This window comes from Tinamus guttatus, unplaced genomic scaffold (assembly GCF_059628265.1).
Source record: "Tinamus guttatus ecotype Peru unplaced genomic scaffold, ASM5962826v1 Tinamus_guttatus_pri_ptg000349l, whole genome shotgun sequence".
NCBI lineage: Eukaryota > Metazoa > Chordata > Aves > Tinamiformes > Tinamidae > Tinamus > Tinamus guttatus.
The window spans coordinates 135,705-160,680 of NW_028288883.1; the positions used below are offsets into that span (position 1 = coordinate 135,705).

Genomic DNA, 24,976 nt, shown 5'->3' on the forward strand with positions numbered 1-24,976 from the left:
GGAGAAGGGGAGCTTGAGACCCGCAAGCTGCTTCCTCTGCTGCTGGTGATTCCTGCTCGGCCGCGTCGGGGGGAGTCGCATCCTTCAGCAAAATGACAATTCCTCCGGCCTGCATGTGTGAAAACAGCTGCAGGGCTATTTCTGTCACGGCCCATTCAGGATGTTCTTGTCCTGCAGGAAACGTAAGGTCTTGTTCTTCCTGTGACCTTTCTCTGTTAATATTCCAGGCTGAGAAAATCAAGAAGAAGAGAAACACCCTGTTTGGAACATTTCACGTTGCTCACAGCTCGTCTCTAGATGATGTTGATCATAAAATCTTGACGGCAAAGTAAGTAGCTACTTTATATCTTCCCTCATTTCTCCCTTCCTTCCTGTAATCCTACGACTTTATATTGCTGGGATTAAAATTGCTCCTTTTAGCTAAAACTCCTTTAATTGTATATGCATAAAACTGAAATCATGATTGTGGGGAGCAATTAAAAATCCCATCCAAAGGGATGTTCCTGAGGAATCAAGAAGCTGCAGTGTTCCCAGCGCTTTCCCCCGTGGCTCCGGGGATCGTTGCTGTGTCCCTGTGGAGTGACAGATGTCTCAAGTGTCAGGACATGGAGCTGCACGACCCGTTTTGGGCGGTTTATTGCGTTTCTCTTTCGTCACCTCTCCCTCGTTTGGCCCCCGCTTGCAGACAAGCTCTGAGCGAAGTGACGGCCGCGCTGCGGGAACGGCTGCACCGCTGGCAGCAGATCGAGATGCTCTGCGGCTTCCAGATCGTCAACAACCCCGGCATCCACACGCTGGCCTCGGCCCTCAACATCGACCCGAGCTGGATGGGCACCCCGCGGCCGAACCCGTCCCACTTCATCATGACCGATGACGTGGACGATCTGGATGAAGAGCTCGTGTCTCCCATGTCCATACAGTGTACGTATCCCCTCTGAGTCCCATGCCGGGCTGTGACAGATGTGGAAAAGTAGTTGGAAGGTGTGAGGAGGAATTAGGCTAACTAAGCTGGCTTTTAAAGGATCAAAGAGCAGTTATTTATTAGCCGTGGAGTCAGAGACTGCTGATTGCTGCACACATAGACGTGATGGCAGCGCTGCAGGCAGACCAGGGCACGGGTTTTGATTCGTTTTTATCTAATCTTTTTTTTTTGCCTAGCCAATATGAAAGCCTTGAAAAAATAACCTATATAGGCTGTTTTGTTCAACGCACCGAATTTGAGGCTTTACAAGAAAGGCAAGAGGATAGAGAGGGCTGGAGTCACAAAAGTCATAGAGAAAATTGAAGTGCTTTTCCGCAGTTCCCCCTTAGTTTGAGCACGGGCTCAGGATGTAGAAAGACTTGAGGCTACCTCCTCTCCACGTGAGGTTTTGAACTTCCCTCCCTTGCCATTCCCGGGTCACCCCTGGATTAAGGATCAGCCCTTGGGTTAAGGAGCGGGGACGGAGCCCCGGGAGGAGCTGGGGCCGTGCGGGTTTGGAGCTGGCCCCGTGCGGGGCTGCCGGGGCCCGGGGTGTTCAAAGCATCAGGAGCTGGCGGTGCCTTCCCGGGCTCTCCGCGGGATTATCCGTTGCAGTGAAAAGCCAAAGCTCCAAAAACAAACTCGCAAAGGTGCAAGTGGAGCATTAGCGAAGCAGGGAGATCCTAAAGAAAAGCCCGGAGTGATCCGGAGCGCAGCCGGCACTGCAGGGGCTTCCCGGTGGCGCCTGGGGCAGCAGCAGGGACGTTTCCTGCCCGGGGCGCTCGGGGCAGCCCCGCGGCTCCAGCTCGGTGGGACGAGGCCTCCCGGGTGTCCCCGACATGGGGTGGCACGTGCTGGCCCCCGTCACTGTCCCCAGAGCGGTCCCAGGCCTCTCTCCCGCAGCAGCTCGCGTGCCCACATGAGGTTTTTGCTCCCTGGATGCGTGGGGAATGCTGCTCCGGTGCCCGTGACGGTTCCCCCTGTAAATGACCCTTTTTTCTCTCCCTTTCCACCCTCGCGGGCCAACCCCAGACGCGGCCTGGCTCTTTGGGCGCAGGTTCAGCGACCGCTCGTCCGTGTCCTCGGAGGATCAGTCCCTCTGGAAATACCCTGGTTTGGTTCTCTCTGATTTCTGTTGCCGGTGTTTTCTACCTGCTGCCCTTTCTCTGGACTAAAACCACATACGCAAACGTTCCACCTCTCTGGCACGACAAACTAATTCACCCTTCCTCACCGAGCCATTGGCGCCTGCACTAACCCCGGGCAGAGTCTGCTGGGATGAAGAAGAATCGCAGCCACCTGCTGCCCTTCGCGGGGCTTGGGGCTCGATTCCAAACGTGCCAGGCTGCTGGTTGGGGGGCAGCACCCGTGGGTGCAGCTGCCCGGAGCGGGACGGCTCCGCCGTGGATCCCGGCCCATGGTAGCGCTCGGGATGTGCGGGTGGGAGCCTTCCTCGCGAGGATGAGCAGGTCCCATGGATATGAGGGCCGCCGCGGCCGTGGCGGTGCCGGGGGAGCGGGACGAGCCCCGGCTCGGGGCTGCCGACCTGCAGCGTGTCCGGTGGGTAACGGAGCAGCGAAACACCTGGGAAAAAACATCCCCCAGGATGGAGAGACAAACTGTAGCAGAAAGCAGAGAGAATTCCCCCCAAGGAATCATTCTGCAGCGCTCGGATCCTGCCCGACGCGGGACTCCTCTGCCCTGGCCGTGCAGCAGGTCGGGAGCTGCTCCCGTCGGCAGGACTCTCGCAGGGATGCGGAGCGCACGGAGCCGGGAATGCACAGACGGGAATATTCCTTGAGTTGCTCCTCTTTGTTCCCTCCTCTCCATGCAAGATGTCCCAGCGCGATCCCTCCGATCCCCGGGCTGTTGCAGGAGACCCGTATTGACGAGGCCTGTGTTTTTACAGCGGCGATTTGCTGGTTCTTCGATTCCCGATAGAGCTCTCCCCCGGTTTCATTTCTCAGCTTTTCTATCTATTCACCTTTTTAACCGTTTCTTACTCATACATACAAGCCTGAACACCTTATCTCCTGCAAAAGAAGGAACATCTTGTGTGGAAACTGCATCCAGCAGGTTAAATGTAACCAGAGTCCCTTTTATCTGCAGTACGGTGATGCAGCCTAGTGGATACATAGGTTTCAGTGTATAATAATGATATATGCATTATATATGTGTAACATACTTTGCTTAATCTAAATGACCGTTCAGAAATCTCCTTCCCAGGAGAAGTGCCTGCCTTTCACTTGCTAGGGCTGGCTGCAACTGTGGGTATAGAGGATGCAGAGATATAGAGGATATAGAATGGACTGAGCTTGCTGGCCTAGGTCACCCCCGAGGGTGGCCAAAAGGCTGGGTTTGATCTTGGAATCCGTTCAATACCTGGTGACAGTGCAGGGAGGGAGACTCTCCATTTTGGTTCATGGAACCGAGGTGAATTTGCAGTTAAAATATTTTTCAAAACAGGCTTTTTAGCCATCAGGAAACTTAATTCTAAAGCAGACCAAAAGCAAATGTTACCACTTTGCGTAACCTGTAATCCCAGGTGTGTGGTACAATGAAAGGCAGTAGCCACCCGCTTAAGCCGTGTGTATAACATGTACCCCCGTGTCCCAGCCCTTCTGTCCTGTAGAGGAGGGACCAGGCTGGGAGGTTCCTGCTCTGCACAGAACCTGCCCTGCGCTTGAGCCCTGAGTGCAGCCGCATTTAGCCCTGGGCTTGCAGGTGGCCCTGGGCTGGCTCCCGCGCTCCGAGGGTGCCCTGCCGGCAGCGGGAGCAGAGCTGTGTCATGGAATCATGGAATCATGGAATGCTGAAGGTTGGAAGGGACCTCTAGGGATCATCCAGTCCAACCCCTGCACACGCAGGGTCACCCAGAGCACGTGGCACAGGACTGCGTCCAAGCGGGTTTGAAGATCTCCAGAGAAGGAGACTCCACAACCTCTCTGGGCAGCCTGTTCCAGGGCTCTGGCACCTTCACTGGGAAGGAATTTTTCCTTAAGTCCCTGTGGAACTTTTGGTGTTTCAGTGTGTGGCTGTTTCCTCTAGTTCTGTCGGTGGCCACCAGTGAAAAGAGGCCGCCCCATCCTCCTCACGGCCTCCCTTGAGGTACTTCTAGACACTGCTCAGGTCTCCTCTCAGCCTTCTCTTCTCCAGCTGAACAGGCCCAGCTCCCTCAGCCTCTCCTCATAGGGCAGATGTTCCAGGCCCCTGATCATCCTCGTAGCCCTGCGCTGGACTCTCTCCAGCAGCTCCACATCCCTCTTGTCCTGTGGAGCCCAGAACTGGACACACTGTCCCGGGCGCCTCTCGCCTGCCCGCCCCGGGCTGCCTGCGCCGGCACCGGTCTCCCCAGCTCCCGTTTTTGGCAGCGGGAAGGAACCTGCTTGGCGCCGAGGGCGGCAGCTCGGCGGGAGGGTTGGGCCCCCCGCGGCGTCTCGCGGCCAGTTTGTGTTTCCAGCAAGATGATCGGATAAGGCGTTCAGCACGCACCTGCATCAGCAGCGTCGAGCGCAGATCGCCACGGGCTGGCCATTAATCTAGCATGTCGAGCAGCAGCAGCAACGCGACGCTTCCTCCGCATCGCCGCGGAGCGCGCGGGCGGCGCCGCGGCCCCTCACCGCTCTCCCCTTCTTGTCGTTGCAGCTCCGGCCTTGCCCAGCTCCGTTCGCCAGCGCCTGGTGGACGCCCAGCACGCGCACGGATCGCAGAGGTTGGTAGAGGGTTACGCGCCAGGCCACAGTGAGGCGGGCCAGCCCGCCCACGTCCGGGCAGGCAGAGTGTCTCTCCGTCGAATGCACAGCCTCTCCTCCGGACAGTCTGTCAGTTCCGACCCGCACGGAACCAGCCCTCCATCCGCCACCACCGCCACCTCTTCCACCTCTTGCTCCTCATCCGCCACCAGCGCATCTGCTCCTGCTTGCCATGTCCACCCTCTCTGTTACCATCACACCACCTCCTCTTATTTCCTTCAGATGGACTCCACCCCCGATCTGCCCCCTCCTGATGTCACCTCTGGGATTCGCTGTCGCACTGAGAGCTTTGGGTATATTGCTGTTTCTTTTCTAGCTCCCTCTTGCCTGCCGTGTCTCAGAACTGGTGCTTGCTCGGGTGTCCTTTCTCTTAGATTCCTTGTGCCCTTTCCTTTGGGGCCTTTATTTCGTGATTTACCCACCTTTTGTTTCTTTAACCTCTCTCTCGTGCGAGCGGACCCTCTCGGGAATGCTCCAAGGTCCATTTCCACATCAGCCCCAGGGGATGGATAACCCAAGGGGGTGCCGTGGTTTAGCTGTGGCTGAACAAAGGAGAAGTCCTGGGCGCTCTGTGTCTCGGAATGAGGCAGTTTTTCACTTGGGTGATACACGAGCAAAGGTAACACAACTAATCACCACTGACCTTATTTGAAGCTTTGCCTCAATTGGGGTCTTCACGAGCAAATTGCAAAGGAAACACAGCGCGTGGGAGCTGCCAGCTCGTAGTCAGTGCTGCTGCCGGGGCGAGGGCTCGCGGGGACGTGCTGCAGTGCTGTGCTGATCCTTAGGGGTGGCGAAAAAGCAGCATTAGGAGCTTTCAGAGCGACTTTCACCTGTCCGCTTTGGTAGGGGACGAGGTGCGTTTGTGTTTTGGCTAGGGAAAGGCTCGGTAATAGGGATAGATGGTGAAACTTTTGTTTTCGGCTCATGCTTAATTTGCTCCCTGCAGTTGTCCCAGCCCCAGAGAGTGGCGGCTCTTTGGAAACCTGCACAAGAAGGGCCCGGGGACCCGCTCGGGACCTGCGTCTCCAGGTCGCGCTTCCCCTCCGGGCTGCAGGAGCACCGGGAAGGGCGACGCTGCCTCCGTGTCCGTCGGGATGCGGGGCAGGGATGCGCGGGCAGGGCTGCTCCGGAGGCGGAACGCGGGCGGCAGGGAAGGACGTCGGTGGCAGCGCAGGCTCCCCGCTCCGTGGCCTTGGCCGATCACTTCATCCTCTTTTCTCCTTTGTAAGATAAAAGCAGTCGCTATCCTCAGCATTAAGGAACGGTGTTACGAGGTAGGATGGATGTCCGTGGGGAATGAGGTAGGAGCAGTGTCCTTCCATGCTTGTTTATCCAGGCAGAAGAACGCACCAAGTCACTCCATGCTCATTCGTGCCGGCATGTCGCACCATCCTTCCCTTTCCTCGTAGGTGCTTCTCCTGGTCGTAGGCGCTCCCGGCATCCGCTGTCCTCCCCGCAGTCTGCTCCGTGTTCCCAACCCGCGTGCTAACCTCTGTGTCTCAAAGCAGGTCTGCCCGAGGGGTGTTTCGTGGAGCGGGGCAGCCCCAGAGCCGCAGGCATGTGGAAAACCATGCCCAATCACAGACACGTCCCGCTGCTTATCTGGAATATTTGGGGGGAAAAATTCACTGCATATGGTTCCTAATGGGCCATAAAGAGCAGCATCATAGCTAATGTAATAACATTTGGTTTTACGATGATAAGAAGCAGCGCAATTAAAATTCCGATTAATTACCGCTGCTGTAAATCGAGTCTCTCCCAGCCTGATAGATAAAGGCTGCGGGTGCTTCTCCTGGCAGCACAGAGCCCGTGTTTGCAGCCGGCCTCCGGCTGGGAAAGAAGCAGGGCTGGAGCATCCCCACATCCCGGCTGAGCCCTCTGCTCGGCGTCATTCCTGCCCGGCTGCAGCAGCAGAGGGAACGGGCCGTGATTTGGGGATCCCGATACAGAAGGTGACGATGTCTGGAGGTCACGAGGGGAGAATAACCAGTATTTTCTCCCCACGCTCCACTGGCGTTTAATAGCTTGTCAGGATCGAGTTGGTTGCTGTTCAGTGAAAGGTGGGTGCGCTTGCTTTGCGCTCCAGAGAAAAGAGCGCCTGTTCCTGCAGGATCATTATTATAGATAATTAAGGCATATTAAGAATTGGTCTTGCAAGGTTTGCTTCACCTGGGCATTAGCAGGTGACCCCAAAACCCCAGCTCTTTCATTCCCTATTCATCTCAGAAAACAGAAATGAAGAATTGAGTGCCCGAATGTGGTTCGTTGCATTCGACTTTTTGTCAAACCGCATCTTGAGCAGATCCCGCCCCAGCAAAACCCTGCCGTAGCGGCGAGCCCCAGCCCGGCAGGACATTGCTCTTCCCGTCTCTTCCATGTAACCCCCGAGCCCTTCCCGTGCCTCCCCGGAGCTTCCCGGAGAAGCGGAGGATGGAATGGGAACCGAGGCAATCCCGCTGCCTCGGTAGGAAGCGAGCGCCGCGGGCGGCCGCGTCAGCGGAGCCTCCCTTGTGTCCAGCAGATGTAGACGCTGACGGGACGCGCCGGGAGGGAGCTCCTCAACCCGCCCGTTCCCAGAGAGAGGGCCGAGCGTCGCCCGCGTTCCCCGCTCCGCGCGGCGCCGCCGCGGAGCCGGCCCCGGCGCGGAGGGCCCGGCCGCTCGCGCAACCTCCTCACTGTTTGCTTCTCTTTTGCAATTGGCTTCAGAGGATCCCGTGCGAATCAGGTCAGAGCCGCTGTGGTTTGGAGGCTGCCGGGGCGAAGGGGCCGCACGGCCCTGCGGGACGGGGGGAGAGGGTTGGAGGGCAGCGTCTGCACAGAGGTTTCTGCTCGAGGGGTCCCGGGGGCGAACGCGGTGCGGGGCGGGCGAGTCGCTGCGTCGGGGGCCCTTTTGCTGCGGCGAAGGGAGCCTGTCCCTAATCCCATGGAAAGGAGCAGCTCCCACAGAGCCAGGAGGGCTCGGAGCTGCCCTGGAGGGCAGGAGGCGGCAGCAGCAACACGGCCCAAGGAGGCAGAAGGACCGAGCCGTGGGGTAGGACGGTCGGTGCCGCCGGGCCGGCCCTGAGCCTCTTTCCCGGTGTTCTGCAGACAGATGGAGCCTGCTGGGAGAAATCCAAGGCACAGACAAGGGGCTGCAGAGTTGAGGCGCGATTCCTGTTCATCCTGAACCCTGTCCCCCTTCCCCGTCACGTCCCAGCCCCTCGGGCTGGAGAAGGGAAGAGTTTCCAGCCGCTGGTGCTCGGCTAAGCAGGAACTCGGCCTCCGACCGGCTGTCGCAGCAAGGGCTCTGTGGGCCCGGCTGCTTCCCCGGCCGCTCCGAGGGGCAGGAATGCTTTCCCGTGCGCCGAGCCCTCGTGCCGAGCGCGGGAGCGCCGGACCTGGCCCTTCCCGGGACGCCCGGCCGGCGTCAGGGATTGCAGCGCCCCGCCTCTGCTCTTGAGGAATTTATTTCTGATTTATAACTTGATAAATCACTAATAAAAGTGAATTAGCTTGCAGAATTGCAGGAGGATTGAGGTTGGCAGGGACTTCTGGAGAGGATCCAGTCCCGTTCCCTGCAGGGTCACCGTGGGCGCAGTGCGCAGGGTCGCGACCAGGCGCGTTTGGAGCGTCTCCAGGGAAGGAGGCTCCCGGGACAGCCTGTCCCGGGGCTCTGGACATGCAGGGCTCAGCACTGGGATCTGTGGGAACTGCCCTGCTCTTCCCTCGGTGCCTCCCCTTGCACGGTGCGCTCCGGAGGCACAAGCGGCTTCCAGCCGGGGCTCTGCTGCACGAGGAGCCGTCGCATCCCTGCCCTTCCCACGGGAATCGCGGCCTCCCGGCTCCTTCTTGTGGGCAGTGCGGCCAGGGAGGTCCTGCACGGCTCCCGGTGGCCTCCGGGAGGTCCCTGAGGCTCCAGAGGTGCCTCCAGAGGCGCCTCCTTGGAGAAGGGATGGACGAAGTAGGGAAAAGCGACACGGCCAAGGGGATGCGCGCGGGGTCCCCGTGCAGGTAACGGCGTCGCTCTTCGTGCCGGACCCAGGTGCCGGACCCAGGTGCCAGGGCGGTCCAGGGCAAACAGCGGTGCCGTATCCATGAGCACGGGCCGGCCGATAGCTCCGTGATAACGAGGGCCCCCGTTGCTGTGAGGATGCTCCCAAGAAGGAGCCGAGGGGCTGGGGATGCGTCGCGTGCCCGGGCTCCGCTCCCCAGCGGTGACGCGTCGCTCGCTCCCTCCTGCCCTCGTACGGTGCCAGCGCTCGGAATATCGGCTCTCCAGCGCGCGCGGTCCCAGCAGGATCCCCCTGCGCCCGAGCAGGTTTCTCCGTGTCCGGCGTCATCGTCTCCATGGGCTGCAATGACCGCGGCGTTGCTTTGGGATCCTCTTGGCTTAAGGACAGCGGGAAGCTGTGGGAGAGGGAGCGGAGTTCCCCCACTCCTGGATGGGGCAGCCCGGTTCCATGAGCAGAACCGGCCTCGTGCTCGTGCCAAGGGGGAAGAGGGAACTTCCCAGCTGTCTGTTGAGGAAATGACCCTCGGAACTCAGGGCCCTTCCAGAGGCCCTTCTGGAGCGGTCGCAGAGAGCCCTGGGTGTGCGGGAATGCCGGGAATCCCTTTGGTGGGGAACTCTCCGGGTGGAAGAACGAGGAATCCCCACCCGTGCGGAGGGGCAGAGCCGAGCTCGGCGCTGGCCGTCCCGGCTCTGCTCTGTGCTCCCTGCGGCTCCCCGGCCGCTTCCCGCCCTCCGGAGCTGCCTCGGGATCCTCGTGCTGAGCGTTTTGCTGCTCTTAACCCGCCTGCCCTGGTTGCCCTCAGGAAGCCCTTGGCCAGGCCGAGCGCGTTGGGATCCCGGGCAGGGTCCCGCTCGCCGCCGGGATTCCCGACCTTCCCTCTCTCCGTGGAGCTGCCAGAGCCCGGCTGCCCCAGTGCCTTGTCCTGGAGCCGTCCGCGTTGCCGCTGGAGCCGTGGGGACGGCTGGTGGATCCGGCCCTTCTGGAGCCGCCGGAGCCGCTGCCAATGACTGCTTGGTGCTGGTGGCTGCAGCGCTGCCCGTCCCGCTCCCTGTTTGCCACCTTCCTATGGGGACATCTCCTCTCCCTGCGCTCTGCACGGCCTCGCTCCTTATTTTTTCCCCCCTTTCCTGCTTTTCCCACGGTGCCGCTCCGTGGGGCAGAGCGCGGAGGGCGCCGCGGGCTGCTCCCGTGCCGGGCTCGCCGGGGCCAGCGCGTCCCCGTGCCCGCTGCGCTGCCTATTCCTGCTCCTGGCCCTGCACGTGCCGCGTCTCCCGTGTCCGTACCGCGTCTCCCGTGTCCGTGCTGCGTCTCCTGGGCCGCGTCTCCGCACCCATTGCCGCCGCACGGGGCAGCTGCCCGTTGCGGTGCTGCGTCCGCTCGCGGGGCAGGGAGCAGCGGAGCAGCCGGCGCTGGCGAATCGCCCGCCCTGGAAAACCCACGAGGAGCAGCCCTGGGGGCACAAACCGCTGTGCGGGGCGGCGGGCCTCGACGGCGCCGTGTCCACCGCCGGCAGGACGGGCTCCCACATGGGATGCAGCTCCCCGCGCGCTCCGGAGGCCGGGGGAAGGAATCGGGGCCGGTTCTGGGGAAGGGAGGGAGCTGCCCTGCAGCCGGACCGGGGCTCGGAGCGGATCCGCATCCGGAGGCGCCCGGCGCTGCGGTGCCCTCGCTGCCCTGCGCCGCGGCCCCGCGCGCCTCCGGCCGCCGGGCTCCCTGCGGAGCGGCGCTCCCGCCGGGACCCCCCCAAGGTCCCCGTGCGCGGGGGGCATCGGCCCGCGGCGCCCGTCCCGTCCCCGCGCGGCGCCGCGTCCGTCCGCGCGCGCGCCGGCCCCTCTAACGCTCTCCTCCCTCCGCCCTTTCCCACCGCAGAGACTTGACCCGCTGCGACTCCGACTCCTCCATCCCGCACCTGAGCGAGCCCCAGCGCGTGCCCGGCTCCGCGCCCAAGCTGCTGGCGGCCCGGCCCAACCTGCCGGGCCGCTCCGCGGAGGAGGCGGCCGCCGGCCACCCGGCCCCGTGCGCGGCCACCTCCAACGGCGGCGGGCGGCACGCGGAGGCCTCCTCGCTGGCGGCCTTGCCGGAGCGCCTCTCCGAGAGCCCCATGGTGATGAAGAAGATGATGATGGTGAACCACGGCATGGAGAAGTCCTCCAGCCTCGGGGAGATCAGCCAGCCGGCGGCCGGCAAGCACAGCCACTCGGATTCGTCCCGCTCGCACAGCCCCAGCTCCACCGAGCCCGACACCCCGTCCCCCACCTCTGACTCGCGGCCCAACAGCGTCAAGAACACGCGCATCCCGCAGCTGGCCGCCAAGAAGAGCCCGGGGGACGAGGACAGCGCCTTGGCGGGCGACGAGGCCGACCTGGGCCAGAGCAAGAAAAAGTTCCCCCTAAAGATCTTCAAGAAGCCCAAGAAATAGAGCGGGGCGGCAGGAGGAGGAGGCAACGCGAGCGCGAAGCCAACCCCGGCGGGCGGCACCGGGCGAAGGAAAGCGCCGGCCCCGGCGTCCCTGCCCCAGGACCCCTCTGCCTCCGCGTCCCGTCCTGTGACACCGGCACCGGGAGGAGCTATTTAAACTTATTTATTTCCTCATTTCCGAGAAAATGGAAAGGACTCCTCCCCACCCCCACGGAAAACGGCCGCCCTTTCTCCCCCTTCCAGTTTCCGTATCCCTGGCTTTGCTGTGCATGGCTTCCAGTTACTCCTGCCTCTGCTCGGCCGCACGGCATTTGGGTTTGGTTTCAATGCGGTTTTCTTCTTTAATTGTATTATTTCCAGGGGAGGGGGGGTGGCGGTTCTCCGCCTCCGCCAGCTCTTTGCGGGCGCCGTGGGGGCCGCTCGCGCCGGGGCCGGAGCGCGACGAGCACCGAGCGCCGCGGTGGAAACGCGACGAGCACCAAGCGCCGCGGTGGGAACGGGACGAGCACCAAGCGCCGCGGTGGAAACGCCGTGGGGCTGAGCCCCGCTCCGGTCCCCGGCCCCGCGCGGCTCCACCGCGGCCACCGGGCAGAGGCCGAGCGAGGGGACACGGCGCGGACGGGACCCGCGGGACCTGCTGGCTGGAGGGACAACCTGGGGCTACCTGCTGGCTGGGGGGACAGGGCACGACGTGGGGCCCGGCAGGGACACCCACCTCCACGGGGGAAGGAGACGGGACGGGGGGACCCCCCGGCCCCGCCGGGGTCCCCGCGGGGAGGCCCGGGCTCCATCCCGGCCGCGGGCTCCGTCCCGGGCGGCCGCTGCCGCTTCCAGCTCCGCGCGAATCCCTGTCCACGACTAAGTGCCTGCGTCCGCCCGGGGCCGCCGCTCCCGGGCAGGGCCCGCGCGGGCAGGGCTGGGGGGCCCGGAGCGGCGCCGGGGGACGCGTCTGCCGCCTGCGAATCCTCTTTTGGGTTTTTTTTTTTCTTTTTTCTCTTTTTTTTTTTTTCCCGGTCATTTCATAAAACTTTTCAGTCCAATAAAGCATGTTGGGTATTTTAAGAGCCGCCGGCTGCCGCCCGTCTCCTTGCAGCCGCCCCGCGCGGCCGGCGGCGGCTCCGGCTGCTCCGGCTGCTCCGGCAGCAGAATTCCCGCTCGCGGCCGGGCCGGGCGCTCCGGCGCCGCGGGACGTCACGGCTCGGCGGTGACACCAGGGTCCCCGCCGGGCCGGGGGACACCGAAGGGCAGCTGCACCACGTCCGGGGCCTGGTCGCGGTCCGCGCGCCACGAGCGCCGGGGCTGGCGGGCCCTGCGGAAGCGCTGCGGGGGCGCGTGCTGCTCGCGCCACGGCCCCGCTCCCCCGTGTCCCCATGTCCCTGTGTCCCCACGTCCCCGTGTCCCTGCGTCCCCCCACACCGCGATGTCCCACATCCCCATGTCCCCATGTCCCTGCGTCCCCACATTCCCGTGTCCCTGTGTCCCTGCGTCCCCCCTCACTGCAATGTCCCACATCCCCATGTCCCCATGTCCCTGCGTCCCCACATTCCCATGTCCCTGCGTCCCTGCGTCCCCCCACACCGCGATGTCCCACATCCCCATGTCCCCATGTCCCTGCGTCCCCACATTCCCATGTCCCTGTGTCCCTGCGTCCCCCCACACCGCGATGTCCCACATCCCCTGCATCCCCACGTCCCCGTGTCCCTGCATGCCCATGTCCCCATATCCCCATGTCTGCCACGTCCCCCCGTCCCCGTGTTCCCGCATTCCCTCTTCCCCTGTCCCCACATCCCCCACCTCCCTGTGTCTCCATGTCCCCACACCCCCCCATCCCCACGTCTCCATGTCCCTGCACCCTTGCGTCCCTTCGTCCCCATGTCCCCACTCCACTGTGTCCCCCACATCCCCGTGTCCTCGTGTCCCAGTGTCCCTGCACCCCCACGTCCTCACAGCCCCTGCGTGTCCCACATCCCCATGTCCACATGTCCCCACATCCCCATGCCCCCGTGTCTTCATGTCCCTGTGTCCCCATGTCCACATGTCCCAGTGCCCCCACATCCCCGTGCCTCTGTGTCCCCGTGTCCCCATCCCCGTGTCCCCCTGTCCCCGTGTCCCCACGCCCCTGTGTCCCCATGTCCCAGTGCCCCCACATCCCCGTGCCCCCATGTCCCTGTGTCCCCCCATCCCCGTGTCCCCACATCCCCGCATCCCCATGTCCCCACATCCTCATGTCCCCACGTCCCCATGTCCCCATGCTCCTGTGTCCCCACGTCCTCATGCCCCACATCCCTGTGCCCCCATGTCCCTGTATCCCCCCGTTCCTGTGTCCCCACATCCCTGCATCCCCATGCCTGCTGTCCCCACGTCCTCATGTCCCCACGTCCCCACATCCCCGTGCCCCCACATCCCCGTGTCCCCCCATCCCCGTGTCCCCACATCCCTGCATCTCTGTGTCCCCACGTCCTCATGTCCCCAAGTCCCCACATCCCCATGTCCCCACGCTCCCCTGTCCCCACGTCCCCATGTCCCCGTGCCCCCACATCCTCATGCCCCCATGTTCCTGTATCCCCCTGTTCCTGTGTCCCCACATCCCTGCATCCCCATGCCCGCTGTCCCCACGTCCTCATGTCCCCATGTCCCCACATCCCCGTGCCCCCACATCCCCGTGTCCCCCCATCCCCGTGTCCCCACATCCCTGCATCTCCGTGTCCCCACGTCCTCATGTCCCCAAGTCCCCACATCCCCATGTCCCCACGCTCCCCTGTCCCCACGTCCCCATGTCCCCGTGCCCCCACATCCCCGTGCCCCCATGTCCCTGTATCCCCCCGTTCCCGTGTCCCCACATCCCCGCATCCCCATGTCCCCACATCCTCATGTCCCCACGTCCCCATGTCCCCATGCTCCTGTGTCCCCACGTCCTCATGCCCCCACATCCTCATGCCCCCATGTCCCTGTATCCCCCCGTTCCCGTGTCCCCACATCCCTGCATCCCCATGCCCGCTGTCCCCACGTCCTCATGTCCCCACGTCCCCACATCCCCGTGCCCCCACATCCCCGCGCCCCCATGTCCCCATGCCCCCCCGTCCCCGCGTCCCCGCGCGCTCACGTCGCTCAGCGTCCCGTCCTGGCGGCCCAGCGCGACGGCCGCCCAGAGCGGGGGCTGCGCGCAGACCAGGACGCCCGCGCAGACGCCCAGCGCGCGGCCCCAGCGGGGGAGGACGTAGGCGCCGTAGCGCGGCACCGCGCCGCCCACGTGCACCAGGGCGAAGACCAGCGCGACCTGCGGCGGACACCGGCCCCGCGTCCCGCCGTGCCACGGGGACAGCGGGACGCGGGGCGGCGCGGGGGGTCCCTACCAGCAGCAGGGCCGGCGTGACGGCCGCCCAGCAGCCCTGGACGCAGCCGAGCGCGCGGCTCCAGCAGGACGGGCTCCGGCCGAGCATGTCCGCGACGTCCCGGCGCAGCCGCCGGGGCCCTGGCGGGAGCCGCGGGGCAGGCGGTGACGGGCGGCCTCCTCGCGTCCCCCGGGGCCCCGCGGGAGCTCCCGCGGCGCCGGCGGCGGCAGGAGCAACCCCGGTCCTCACCGTAGCAGCAGGCGACGCCGCCGCTCATGCAGAGCATGGCGAAGAGGAGGCCGAAGCCGGCGCTGTAGCTGTCGAGGAGCGTGAACCAGAAGATGCCTCCCTGCAACGGGGGGGATGAGCGGGGCTGCGCCGGGGGCACCCGGGGCCCTGGCCCTGCTGGCGGCTCCGGCCGCACCTCGGTCACCATGAGCAGCCCCAGCAGGTAGAAGACGACGCAGATGCCCAGCAGGAGCCCGATTTTCGGCTTGAGGTTGCGCAGGACCGGGAACGCGTCCTGCATGGCCCTCACGATCGCCTCCATGTTGCCGAACTGAGGGACGGGGAGGTCAGTGCGGGGGGACCCCGGGTACCGCGGGACGCGGTGACGTCCCCGTGCAGCCCCACACTGGGGGTGCAACTTGGAACCTGCAAGGGGCCCGCGCGCCGCCCTGGCCACGTCCCCGTCCCTGTCCCCGCGTTCCCAGGACGGGGGGCACCTGGTTCCCCCCAACCCAAGCACATCACGGCCCGGGAGGCTGCCCGGGGAGGGGGACGTTCACCAGCGAGTCGATTCCTTCCGCCCAGAGCATCAGGAAGAAGATGAAGGACCAGAAGATGGAGCCGGGCATGAGGGCCACGATCTCGGAGTAGGCGATGAAGGGCAGCCCGGGGCCTGCGGGCGGCACGGTGCGGCATGGACGGGCGCCGGGACGCGGGGCCTCGTCCGGGACGTCCCCGTCCGCGTCGCGCACCTCACCTGACGCCACGAGGTCACCGATGGGCACCTGCTGCCTGCGGGCCATGGAGCCCAGTGCCGAGAAGGCGGCGAAGCCGGCGAGGAGGCTGGTGCAGGCGCTGAGCACGCCGATGACCAGCGCGTCCCTGCGGGCAGCGCGTCACGGCGGCCGCCCCGCGCCGCGCCGCCCCGCGCGCCGCCGCGCGCCCCGCTCACCGCACGACGTTGTTGTGCGGGCGGTTGTAGGAGGCCAGCGTGAGCTGCCCGCCGAAGCCGATGCCCAGCGAGAAGAAGACCTGCGAGGCCGCGTCGCTCCACACCTGCGGGCACGAGGGCGCCGGGAGGCCGCGGGCGGCCGCGGGCGGCGGAGGCGCCCGGTAGCTGCCGGTACCTGAGCGTTCTGCAGCCGGCGCCAGTCCGACGAGAGGAAGAAGCGGACGCCGGCGCCGGCGCCGTCCAGCGTGGCGCCGCCGATGAGCACGGCCAGCAGGACCAAGTGCGGCACCGGGGCCGCCACGTACATGAACTGCGCGGGGATGCCGGGCGCTCACGCTGGGCCCCGCTCCGCGGAGGGGACCCGCGCGGCGCCGCCGCCGCCGCTCGCCCACCTTGCCCGGGTAGCGCAGGCCCTGCAGCAGGCGCAGCGCCACCAGCAGCCAGGCCATCAGCAGGTACACGGCCAGCGGCACGCGCAGCGCGCCGGGGTCCCCCAGGCCGGAGCTCTGCGTCACCCCCAGCACCTCGGCGCTGGGCGGCGGGGACGGCCGTGAGCGCCGCGGGGCCGGGGGGCGGCCGAGGCGGCCGCGCGCGCAGCGGCCCCGGGACCCCCCGGTGTCACTTCCAGACACTCACTTCCAGAAGGTCTCGGCGGGGCTGAAGCGGGAGCCGTTGCCGAACTCGCCCTGTAACCACAGCCCCGTGGGTCCCCTCAGTGCCATTGTCACCATCGCCATCCGCCGAGGGGTCCCCATCGCCACGCGGCGCCCGGGCAGCCGCGGAGGGACCCACCTCGCAGAGGCCCCAGTTCTGGGGGGCCGCGCAGGACCAGGGCATCCGCACGGAGGCCACCAGGTAGTAGAAGCTCCAGGCGAGGGTGACGGCGAGGTAGAGGGACACGAGGGCGGACACGAGCAGCATGGCCGCGCCGACGCCTGCGGGCGGGCGCCGCGCGTCGCAGCGGGGCCGGCGCGGGCGCCGCGCGCGGCCGGGCACGGGACGCACCTGTGAGCAGGGGGCAGCAGCTCCACACGGCCACGGGCCCCCGCGCCCCCAGCTGCCCCAGGCTCAGCTCCAGGAGCAGCAGCGGGAGCCCCACGAGCAGCAGCAGGATGAAGTAGGGGACGAGGAAGACGCCTGGGAGCAGGAGAGCGACCGCAGGTCGGGGAGATGCCCCCGGGATGGGTGCGGGAGCGACGCCCCGGGGATGCAGCCCCGGCACAGGGATGCTCGGAGCTGCAGGAGGAGACCCGGGCAGCCCCTGACATCCGTAATTCCCACCCCGCCATGGGACACAGCGAGTCCGACCCGCTGCCTTCTCCACAGAGGGAATCCTGCTCCCCGCAGCCCCAAAGCGGCCAGATGGGCACTGCAAAAGGGCCTTTTCTGGGCAAAACGGAGAGCAGACAGCCAGGGCCCGTCCCCTGCCCGCTTTCCCCTCCAAGCCCGCTCACTTGCTCGTTAACACTCACGAGCCCGCTCACTTGCTCGTTAACGTGCTCATTAACGGGCCCGCGCTGTCATTAGCGCAGCTCCGGGCGAGCAGCTGCCATGCGAAGCGGCCAGGCCCGGGGGACATGGGGCACCGCGGCCGGTGCCCGCGTGCGGCATGGGCGGCACTGACACCCAGCGGCCGGGGGGTCCGTCACCGTCACCGGCGCCGCGGGACGAGGCCACTGCAGCAAAGGCCCCACGCGGGGCGGTTATTGCGGCGCTCACCTCCGCCGTTGCGGTAGCACAGGTAGGGGAAGCGCCACAGCGTGGCCGGCCCCAGGCAGGCGGTCGCGCAGCCCAGCAGGAACTGGTGCGGGTTGGGCCAGCGCGGGGCCGCGGGGGCCATCGCCCGCAGGACGCTCCCCTGCGGAGGGAGGAAGCGTCAGCGACGGCCCCGGGGCACCCTGTGGCATCCACGGAGCCGGGACGCGGCGGGGAAGGGAGCTCCCGCAGGGCACGGGGCCGGGGGACATCGGGACGGTGCAGGGTCTGCACCACCGAGGCACCCAGCAGCCGAACGCGCTGCCTCCCCGCGCGGGCACCCGCGTCCTTCCCCCATCCCCACACGCCGCGATGGGGCTTTGGGAACGGACTCTGCAGCACGAGGTGGGAAACGGGGGGCGCGGAAAGCCCCAAACGCAGCACGTTCCCTGCGCCCATCCCGCTCCCGGCACCGCAGCGGGAGCGGGTTTGAGGCCGCAGAGCCCCCAGTCGCGTCCTGCGGCTTCCCCGGCCGCCCTGGGGACACCGAGGCGCCCGGGTCACCCCAGGTGACGGTCCCACTGCTCCACGCCGGCCGCGCCGCGTCCCGGCCCCGTCGCGTGCAAAGTCCGCGGGCGGCGCGCGGTGACCTCGGGAGCCTCCCCGGCACACGGGGAGCCCGCGCAGCAGATGTCACCTCCCGAGGAGCCGCCCGTCACCGCGGCGGGATGCGGATCGAGCGCCTCCATGTCCGGGAGCCTCCGGAGAGCCCCGCACGGAGCCGCCGCCGCAGCCGTCCCCGCTCCGGCACGGCCTGCGCTCCCGTCCCGGCACCTCCCGCCCCGGGACACCCACGGCTGCTCCGGGTTGGGATGTCCCCAGCAGCAGGGGAGCGTCGGGGCCATCACCGACCCCATGTGTGACCCCCCAGGGCCACCTGCAGGCAGGGGACAGGGCGCTCTGCCCACGCAGGGGACACAGCGCTGCCCCGTTGCCAAGGGGAATCCCGGCTCCGGCCTCAGCAGCCCCACGGAGCCACCAACCTCTGACCGGCGGGATGGGGAAGGGACACGGTGACCTTGGCACCAGGGACAGGGCAGGGGAGACGCCCAGCCTCGCCGGCCCATGGAGTCTCCATCCTCACCATCCTATGGATCTCCCCAGCCTCACTATCCTATGGAGACCTCCAGCCTTGCCATCCCACAGAGACCCCCCACCCCCTTCGCATGGATCCCCCAGCCTCGCCACCCCATGGATCCCCCATCCTCACCATCCCACGGAGCCCTCCATCCTCACCATCCCATGGATCCCCCATCCTCACCACCCCATGGATCCCCCATCCTCATAATCCCATGGAGCCCTCCATCCTCACCATCCCATGGATCCCCCGTCTTCGTCACCCCATGGATCCCCCATCTTCGTCACCCCATGGATCCCCCATCCTCACCACCCCATGGATCTCCCATCCTCACCATCCCATGGATTCCCCATCCTCAGCATCCTATGGAGCCCCCATCCCATGGATTCCCCCAGCCTCACCATCTCATGGATTCCCCCATCCTCACCACCCCATGGAGCCCCCATCCCATGGATCCCCCATCCTCACCACCCCATGGATCTCCCATCCTCACCATCCCATGGATCCCCCATCCTCACCATCCTATGGATCCCCCAGCCTCGCCGTCCCACGGAGTCCTCCCTCCTCGCCATCCCCTTGGCGTCGGGGCTCCCTGGGGCGCCGAGCGCTTCCGACGGCCCCAGCTCGGCGCCGGGCCGGGCGCTGTCAGCGGGGCCGCCCGCGTGCCCGTCCCCATGGGGTCCTTGTCCCGCCGCCGTGGCATGGTGCCCGTTGCGTGACATTTCCTGCTCGCCGCGGGGCCGGGCGCGCTCCGGGCGCTGCTCCCGCCGCGGCTCCGCCCCGGGGCCGCTCCGTGCCCGCGGAGACGCCCCGCGCTCGGGATGAGGCCCTGCCCGGGCGCACGGGACCGCGGGGACCTGTCCCGTCCCGGCAGCTTTGGGAAGGTGACACGGAGCGGCGCAGAGGGACGCGCGGCCGCGGCGAGGGGTCCGGCCACCCGCCGTCCCCTCCGGCATGGAAGGAAGGAGCAGTTTCGGCAACGGCTCCATCGCCCTTTGCAAGTCAACGCGATGGCTGCGGCCACCAAAACAGCCTTTACTGCGTCCCTAACCCCCCTGGAGCAGCGAGTGTCCTTGGGATGGGAGGACCGGCCAGCTGAGGAAGGAGCACGAAGAGCAGAGCTGGATTTTGGTCGACCCCTTTCACAGCGTCAGCAATAGCAGCATCTGCTGGAAGAGAGCTCGACCTAACCCCAAAGAGAGGCTGAATTTGCACCAGCCATCAAGGAGCTTCCACCTCTTTTCCACCAGGAAACACGAGGACGAGGTTTCTAACCCGCAGGCCCCTGCTGCACACCAGCTTCTGCGCGTCCCTCTATATCATAGGCATTCATTTTTCGTGGTGGTTGATGCCCTTTGGCCATTTCCGTAGTGCTGCACCTGGAGCCCGTTTCTAACCTCTGATCACAGCAGGCTCCCTGGAGCAGGAAGTTTCCCTTCATCCATGACCGTCCTCTGCCACCGCAGCAGGGAAGGGAGAGCGGAGCCGGGGCAGGTTTCTCGCCTGGACCCGGCAGAAACAACTGCTTTGAACCGCAGACACTTGTGCAGGATGGGACAGGGTGCTGAATTGCCCCGTCTTCTGCCCAGCTTGGAAAGGCTGTAAACGCCCAGCTTTGCAGGGGAAAAGGAACTTCCACACGGGAGGAAACCAAGGAAAGAAGGAGACAAGTCACTCGGTGACTGCGGTTGCCTCTGTCTCACACCATCTACCAGACCACATTCGTGGTCGTGGGACTCTGCCACGTCCTAGAGCTCGGGGCAGAAACAGCCAAAGTCAAGTGGTGTCTTCACTGGCTGATGTTTCTGCAGGTGTTTCTAGGTCAAGGAACTGATCTGCCTTGAGAGGGGTGGAAGGGAAGAGGTATGTTTAACTTGGAAAACTCTGAAGGTCTTGCTTTGGGTACAGCCACACAGATGACCCAAAGTTAAGTGGGGAACCGAGTGTCATCAGTTTTGGGAAATGAGTTTTCTCAGAATCCATCACGGGGCATCATGATGCACCAAAGACCCAGAGGTGGAGGGCTGGATGCCTCCATCTGCATTTAATCCTTACAGACTAGATGATACCCCGTGAGACCCCATCTCACAGCTTCTGGAGGCACCTGGAGATGGGACAAGGGCAGCATAGGCTCCTGTCCATGTTGGGACCGAGACGTCTCCATGCAGCGAAGACGTGAGCCCAAGACCAGCGTCTGCAGCGGCGGCGTAGCCGGAGCTGTGCAACGGCGGGGTTGGAAGAGAGGTCGGCAGCAAGAGAGGCCCTGGACACCGTGTCCAGGGAAGGGACCTGCGCGGCGTCCCCTCCAGCCACGGGCTGCTCCGCTGTCCCCGGTGTCCAAACACCACGGTGAATACTACTAATAATCATAGAATCCCAGAATGCTCAAGGTTGGAAGGGACCCCTAGGGATCATCCAGTCCAACCCCTGCACACGCAGGGTCACCTAGAGCATGTGGCACAGGACTGCGTCCAAGCGGGTTTGAAGATCTCCAGAGCAGGAGACTCCACAGCCTCTCTGGGCAGCCTGTTCCAGTGCTCTGGCACCCTCACTGTTAAAAAAAATTTCCTTAAGTTCCTGTGGAACTTTTGGTGCTTCAGTTTGTGGCCGTTTCCTCTAGTTCTGTCGGTGGCCACCAGTGAAAAGAGGCCGCCCCATCCTCCTCACTGCCTCCCTTGAGGTACTTCTAGACACTGCTCAGGTCCCCTCTCAGCCTTCTCTTCTCCAGCTGAACAGGCCCAGCTCCCTCAGCCTCTCCTCATAGGGCAGATGTTCCAGGCCCCTGATCATCCTTAATGATAATAAACATTACAATAAAGGAGAACCCGAGGGCAAAGAGCGACACAGCTCAAAGGTCACAGAAATCGCTGTGAATGCTGGTTTTGTTGTTGCTGTTACAAGCCTGTACGTCCTTTTCTCACAAAACAGAGAAACGACCCCGAATTTAGAGTCCTTTCTGGGTGGGTTCTGGAGTTTTCCCGTGTCCCTCCTCGCCGGGAGGCCCCGGAGCTGGATCCCCGCTCCGAGCCGCTCCGGGGTCGCCAACCGCGCGTATTGGCACTGTGTGGCAGTGGCCATGGTGGCCCCCGGCCTGGCCCCATGGGGAAGACCCCAATGGGCCGCCAGGGGCCAAGTAAGCGCCCCTTGTCCGCAGAACCGCGCTAAATGCTCCGCCTGGGCCTGGCTTTACTGCAATCAGCAAAATCGTTTTTATTTTATTGCTGTAATTCCTTTTTTTTTTTTTTTTTTTTTTTTAACGCGGGTGTTTTGTCCCTGCGGCGCCGCCGTACGTGGCGCCCCCTGGCTGGCGTCAACAGCCCGTTCTCGTCTCGCCGCTGCTCTCGAAGGAGAGGCGGGATTTCGGGCGCCATCTTGGAAGCGGGCAGGCGGCCTGCTTGCCCCGCCTAGGGTGCTGCTTTCTGCGGTGCGAACAGGGGCGGGCGGGGAGGTGGCACGGGACGAGTCTCCCCAAAGGGGTGAGAGGCAGCGCGCGAGGTCCCGCCGGCGGGCGAAGCAGGCGAAAACAAGGCGGTGCCCGGAGCCAAGATGGCGGCGGCGGCCTCAGCCGGAGGGCGGGGCGCTACGGCGCCGCGGCGGGGCCAGCGCGGTTGGCGGGAGCGGGAAGCCGTTAGCGCGCGCGGGGCGCTCGGGAGCCGTTGGGGGAGCCGCGCGCCGGGACGTCGCCGCCGCCGCCATGCACGTCGTGAAGCGCGGTGAGCTCCTGTGTTTCGGGGGGGTTGTTCTGAGGATGGGGGTAGGGTGAGGGGGGTCGCCCCTATGGTTGGGGGGGCTTTTCTGGGGGCAGAGGGGGTCACATCTGTGCTGGGGGGGGGGTCTCCTCGGGGTGGGGACGGGGCGGGGGGTCCTCACCGGTGATTCGGGGGGGGGGGGAGGGGAGCCTTTCCTGGGGGTGGGGGCGAGGGGGTCACCCCTGTGCTGTGGGGTGAAGCCTCTGCTGGGGGGGGGGGGTCCCCCTCTATTGTGGGTGTTGGGGGGGGGTCACCCCTGTGTTTTGGGGTGTTGGGGGATCACCCCTATGCCTTGAGGTGACAGCTCTCCTGGGGGGTCACCCCTGTGTTTTGGGGGTCACCCCTGTGTTTTGGGGGCACCTGCTTTGGGAGGCAACCCGCCCCCCCCAAGCCGTTCACTTTTGGGGCTGGTCCCTGTGCCTTTAATCGGGGCCTCCCCCCCGGCCCCCAGCGCTCGCAGGGGACCAGCTCTGTGGCCTTGTGGCCCAGAGGGGACCCCAAATGGCATCAAAGCCCTTGGGCCGCTTCCCTCGTGCGCGGGGGGGTGATTCGTGGTGCTTCAGCGGGTCCTCGTGCCCCCCTTGGCCAGCAGGAGCTCCCTGGCCTTGCCCTGAGGCCGGGCCTTGGCGCGGGGGCTCCTCCTGGGCAGGGGACACCGTTTTTCCTGCTCCCGGGTGTAACGGGGGCCGCTCTGTCCGTACCCTCCTCCCCACAGATGGCCGCCAGGAGCGGGTCATGTTCGACAAGATCACGTCGCGCATCCAGAAGCTCTGCTACGGCCTCAACGCCGACTTCGTGGATCCCGTGAGCCTCCCCTGCCTCCCCTTGTTCCTCTTCTCTGCCCCTCATGGTGCTCTTTGCTAAAGGCCAAGAGGACCACGTCCTCCCTCGTTTTTTTCCTTGTTTTCAGTAAAGGAAAAGCCTGTTATGGCACTAGTGCAGAAACTGCGTGTGATTTTGGGTGCTTATTGCTCCCACCTCTACGAGCTGCTGCTTCCACAGCCAGCACAGAGGCCAACAGCCCCGTGGAGCCGTAGCAGGCTGTGAGATTTTCATCCAATATGCAGAGCTCCTCTGTTCATTTGGAGCTGCCAACTTGGGCTCTTCAGAGCTCCAAGATCTGCTTTATTTTCTTCAATTACAAGCTTAGTTCTGAGTCTTGTCCAGGTTTTATAAAGTCAGCTGCATCTGGAGTTATAAAACTTGCAAGCAGGTACAGTTTTCATGTGACTTTTTTTCCACGCATTTTGCTGCTACCTTATTTTAGCCTTCAGGAAGTGTCTGCAGAGGGAACGTTCTTGGTGATTGACGGTTTTTGTTTTCTTTGCCTCTCCCTGCTCTCTCTCTGGTCCCAATATCACTTGGTTTAAAACTTTAGGAGGCAGTGCTTTATCAAGAGGGTTTTTTATTTTGTTTTCCTAATTAAGCAGAATGAAAGATAGAACTTATAGTAAAGCATATTTCTTAAATGGTTAAAACACCATCTTTGTAGCTAATGTGCAGAATTCTGCTTTTTCAGGCCCAGATCACCATGAAAGTGATTCAGGGGCTCTACAGCGGTGTCACCACAGTGGAACTGGACACTCTGGCTGCTGAAACGGCTGCGACTCTGACCACCAAACACCCTGACTACGCTATCCTGGCGGCGAGGATCGCCGTGTCCAATCTGCACAAGGAAACCAAGAAAGTGTTCAGTGGTAGGTCTGTGGGGACACCTGGATAGCAGCTCATCAGAAAAGGAGGGAGTTCTGGAGGACGTAAATATGCAAGAAATTAGGTACTTTAACTAAAAATAGCATGAAAATGAAAATCATCAATTTTACGCATGTCACAAAGAAAATCAACTTGTCTGTTTTGTGAAGAAATATCTGAATAAAAGGGACTGAAGAATGCAATTGATTGAAATCAGGATGCACCCACTTTCTTTTCCCACTTTCAAAAAAGAAATCACTAAACCTGTAAAAAGAGGATCAATTTGAAAAGTTTTCTGCTTCTGAAGTGGAATTGCCTGCTGCACTTTGCATTGGTTAGACTGCAATCCCGTGGCTGTCACAGAATCATGAAGTTTATTAAAAATGGCTCTAAGCAAAGTGCTTTTTTTTAAGGTCAATGGAAAATAATACAGAGCAGGTAGAAAAGACATTGGAGAGCTGGGAAGGTGAGGGGTTGTATGCACGGGGAGCTGGAGGGGGTTGTTGTGTGGAGTGTGGAGTCCTGTGTGTCAAATCCTTGAAAATGAATGACAAAGTACATGTAAGTACCTCTGCGAGTGCCTCACTTCATCTTTCTTTTAAATCCATTTCTGCTGTAGATGTGATGGATGATCTCTACAACTACGTAAACCCTCACAACGGGAAGCACTCGCCAATGATCTCCAAAGAGACTCTAGAGATAGTGTTGGCCAACAAAGACGTATGTAACGTTTCTGCAGTTCTGAAGATTCAGGGAACCGGTTTAGACAATGAATTTTTCTTATTTCTATGTCAACCGTGTCTCCTTTAGCCCCAAAAGGACACCAGAACCAGTGGAGATAACTCTTGTGTTCACAGTAAAAGAGGTGGTCTCCGAACTTCCGTCCTTTAAGGATATTCCTCTAGCAAGATCTGTTTTCTTAGATGTCCTCATTGTCATAACCTGTGCAACTAGTTAATTAAATTTGAAGAAAAACTGCCTTTTGATGTAGTAACCCCTTTTATGTGCACAGAAGGGAAAGGTGAGGTTTGGTGTCTAATTTCAAGTTGTTGCAGTTGGAGTTC

General features: G+C 63.5%; 3 protein-coding genes across 6 annotated transcripts in view; 2 read left to right on the forward strand and 1 right to left on the reverse strand.

Annotated features, from left to right (window-relative positions):
• Window positions 1–11,137, forward strand: part of STIM1 (stromal interaction molecule 1) — a 52,088-nt gene extending 40,951 nt beyond the window's left edge. The window contains exons 9-13 of one of the 4 annotated variants that reach the window (XM_088529827.1): window positions 228–328; window positions 686–921; window positions 1,994–2,074; window positions 4,607–5,006; window positions 10,578–11,137. In XM_088529827.1, coding sequence (XP_088385953.1) covers window positions 228–328; window positions 686–921; window positions 1,994–2,074; window positions 4,607–5,006; window positions 10,578–11,127 — 1,368 coding nt within the window. In that variant the 3' untranslated portion in view covers window positions 11,128–11,137. The remainder of the gene's footprint in view (window positions 1–227; window positions 329–685; window positions 922–1,993; window positions 2,075–4,606; window positions 5,007–10,577) is intronic. The other 3 variants (XM_088529828.1, XM_088529825.1, XM_088529826.1) reach the window with 3 other exon arrangements.
• Window positions 11,138–12,317: 1,180 nt separating this feature from the next.
• LOC148593705 (sodium-dependent proline transporter-like) lies at window positions 12,318–21,842 on the reverse strand. Its single transcript, XM_088529812.1, has 15 exons — window positions 21,762–21,842; window positions 17,358–17,496; window positions 16,644–16,775; window positions 16,431–16,573; window positions 16,275–16,324; window positions 16,031–16,169; window positions 15,814–15,948; window positions 15,639–15,742; window positions 15,444–15,568; window positions 15,247–15,359; window positions 14,883–15,017; window positions 14,708–14,807; window positions 14,480–14,598; window positions 14,230–14,403; window positions 12,318–12,446 (listed from the first exon to the last, which is right to left on the reverse strand). The coding sequence occupies exons 1-15, from the start codon at window positions 21,840–21,842 to the stop codon at window positions 12,318–12,320; spliced, it is 1,818 nt and encodes a 605-aa protein (XP_088385938.1).
• A 233-nt stretch (window positions 21,843–22,075) lies between these two features.
• Window positions 22,076–24,632, forward strand: RRM1 (ribonucleotide reductase catalytic subunit M1; the record flags this gene model as incomplete). Its single annotated transcript, XM_088529813.1, has 4 exons — window positions 22,076–22,184; window positions 22,936–23,024; window positions 23,740–23,917; window positions 24,532–24,632. Coding segments are annotated over exons 1-4 (387 nt in total), but the record flags the coding sequence as incomplete, so codon positions are not given.
• Window positions 24,633–24,976: the final 344 nt, after the last annotated feature.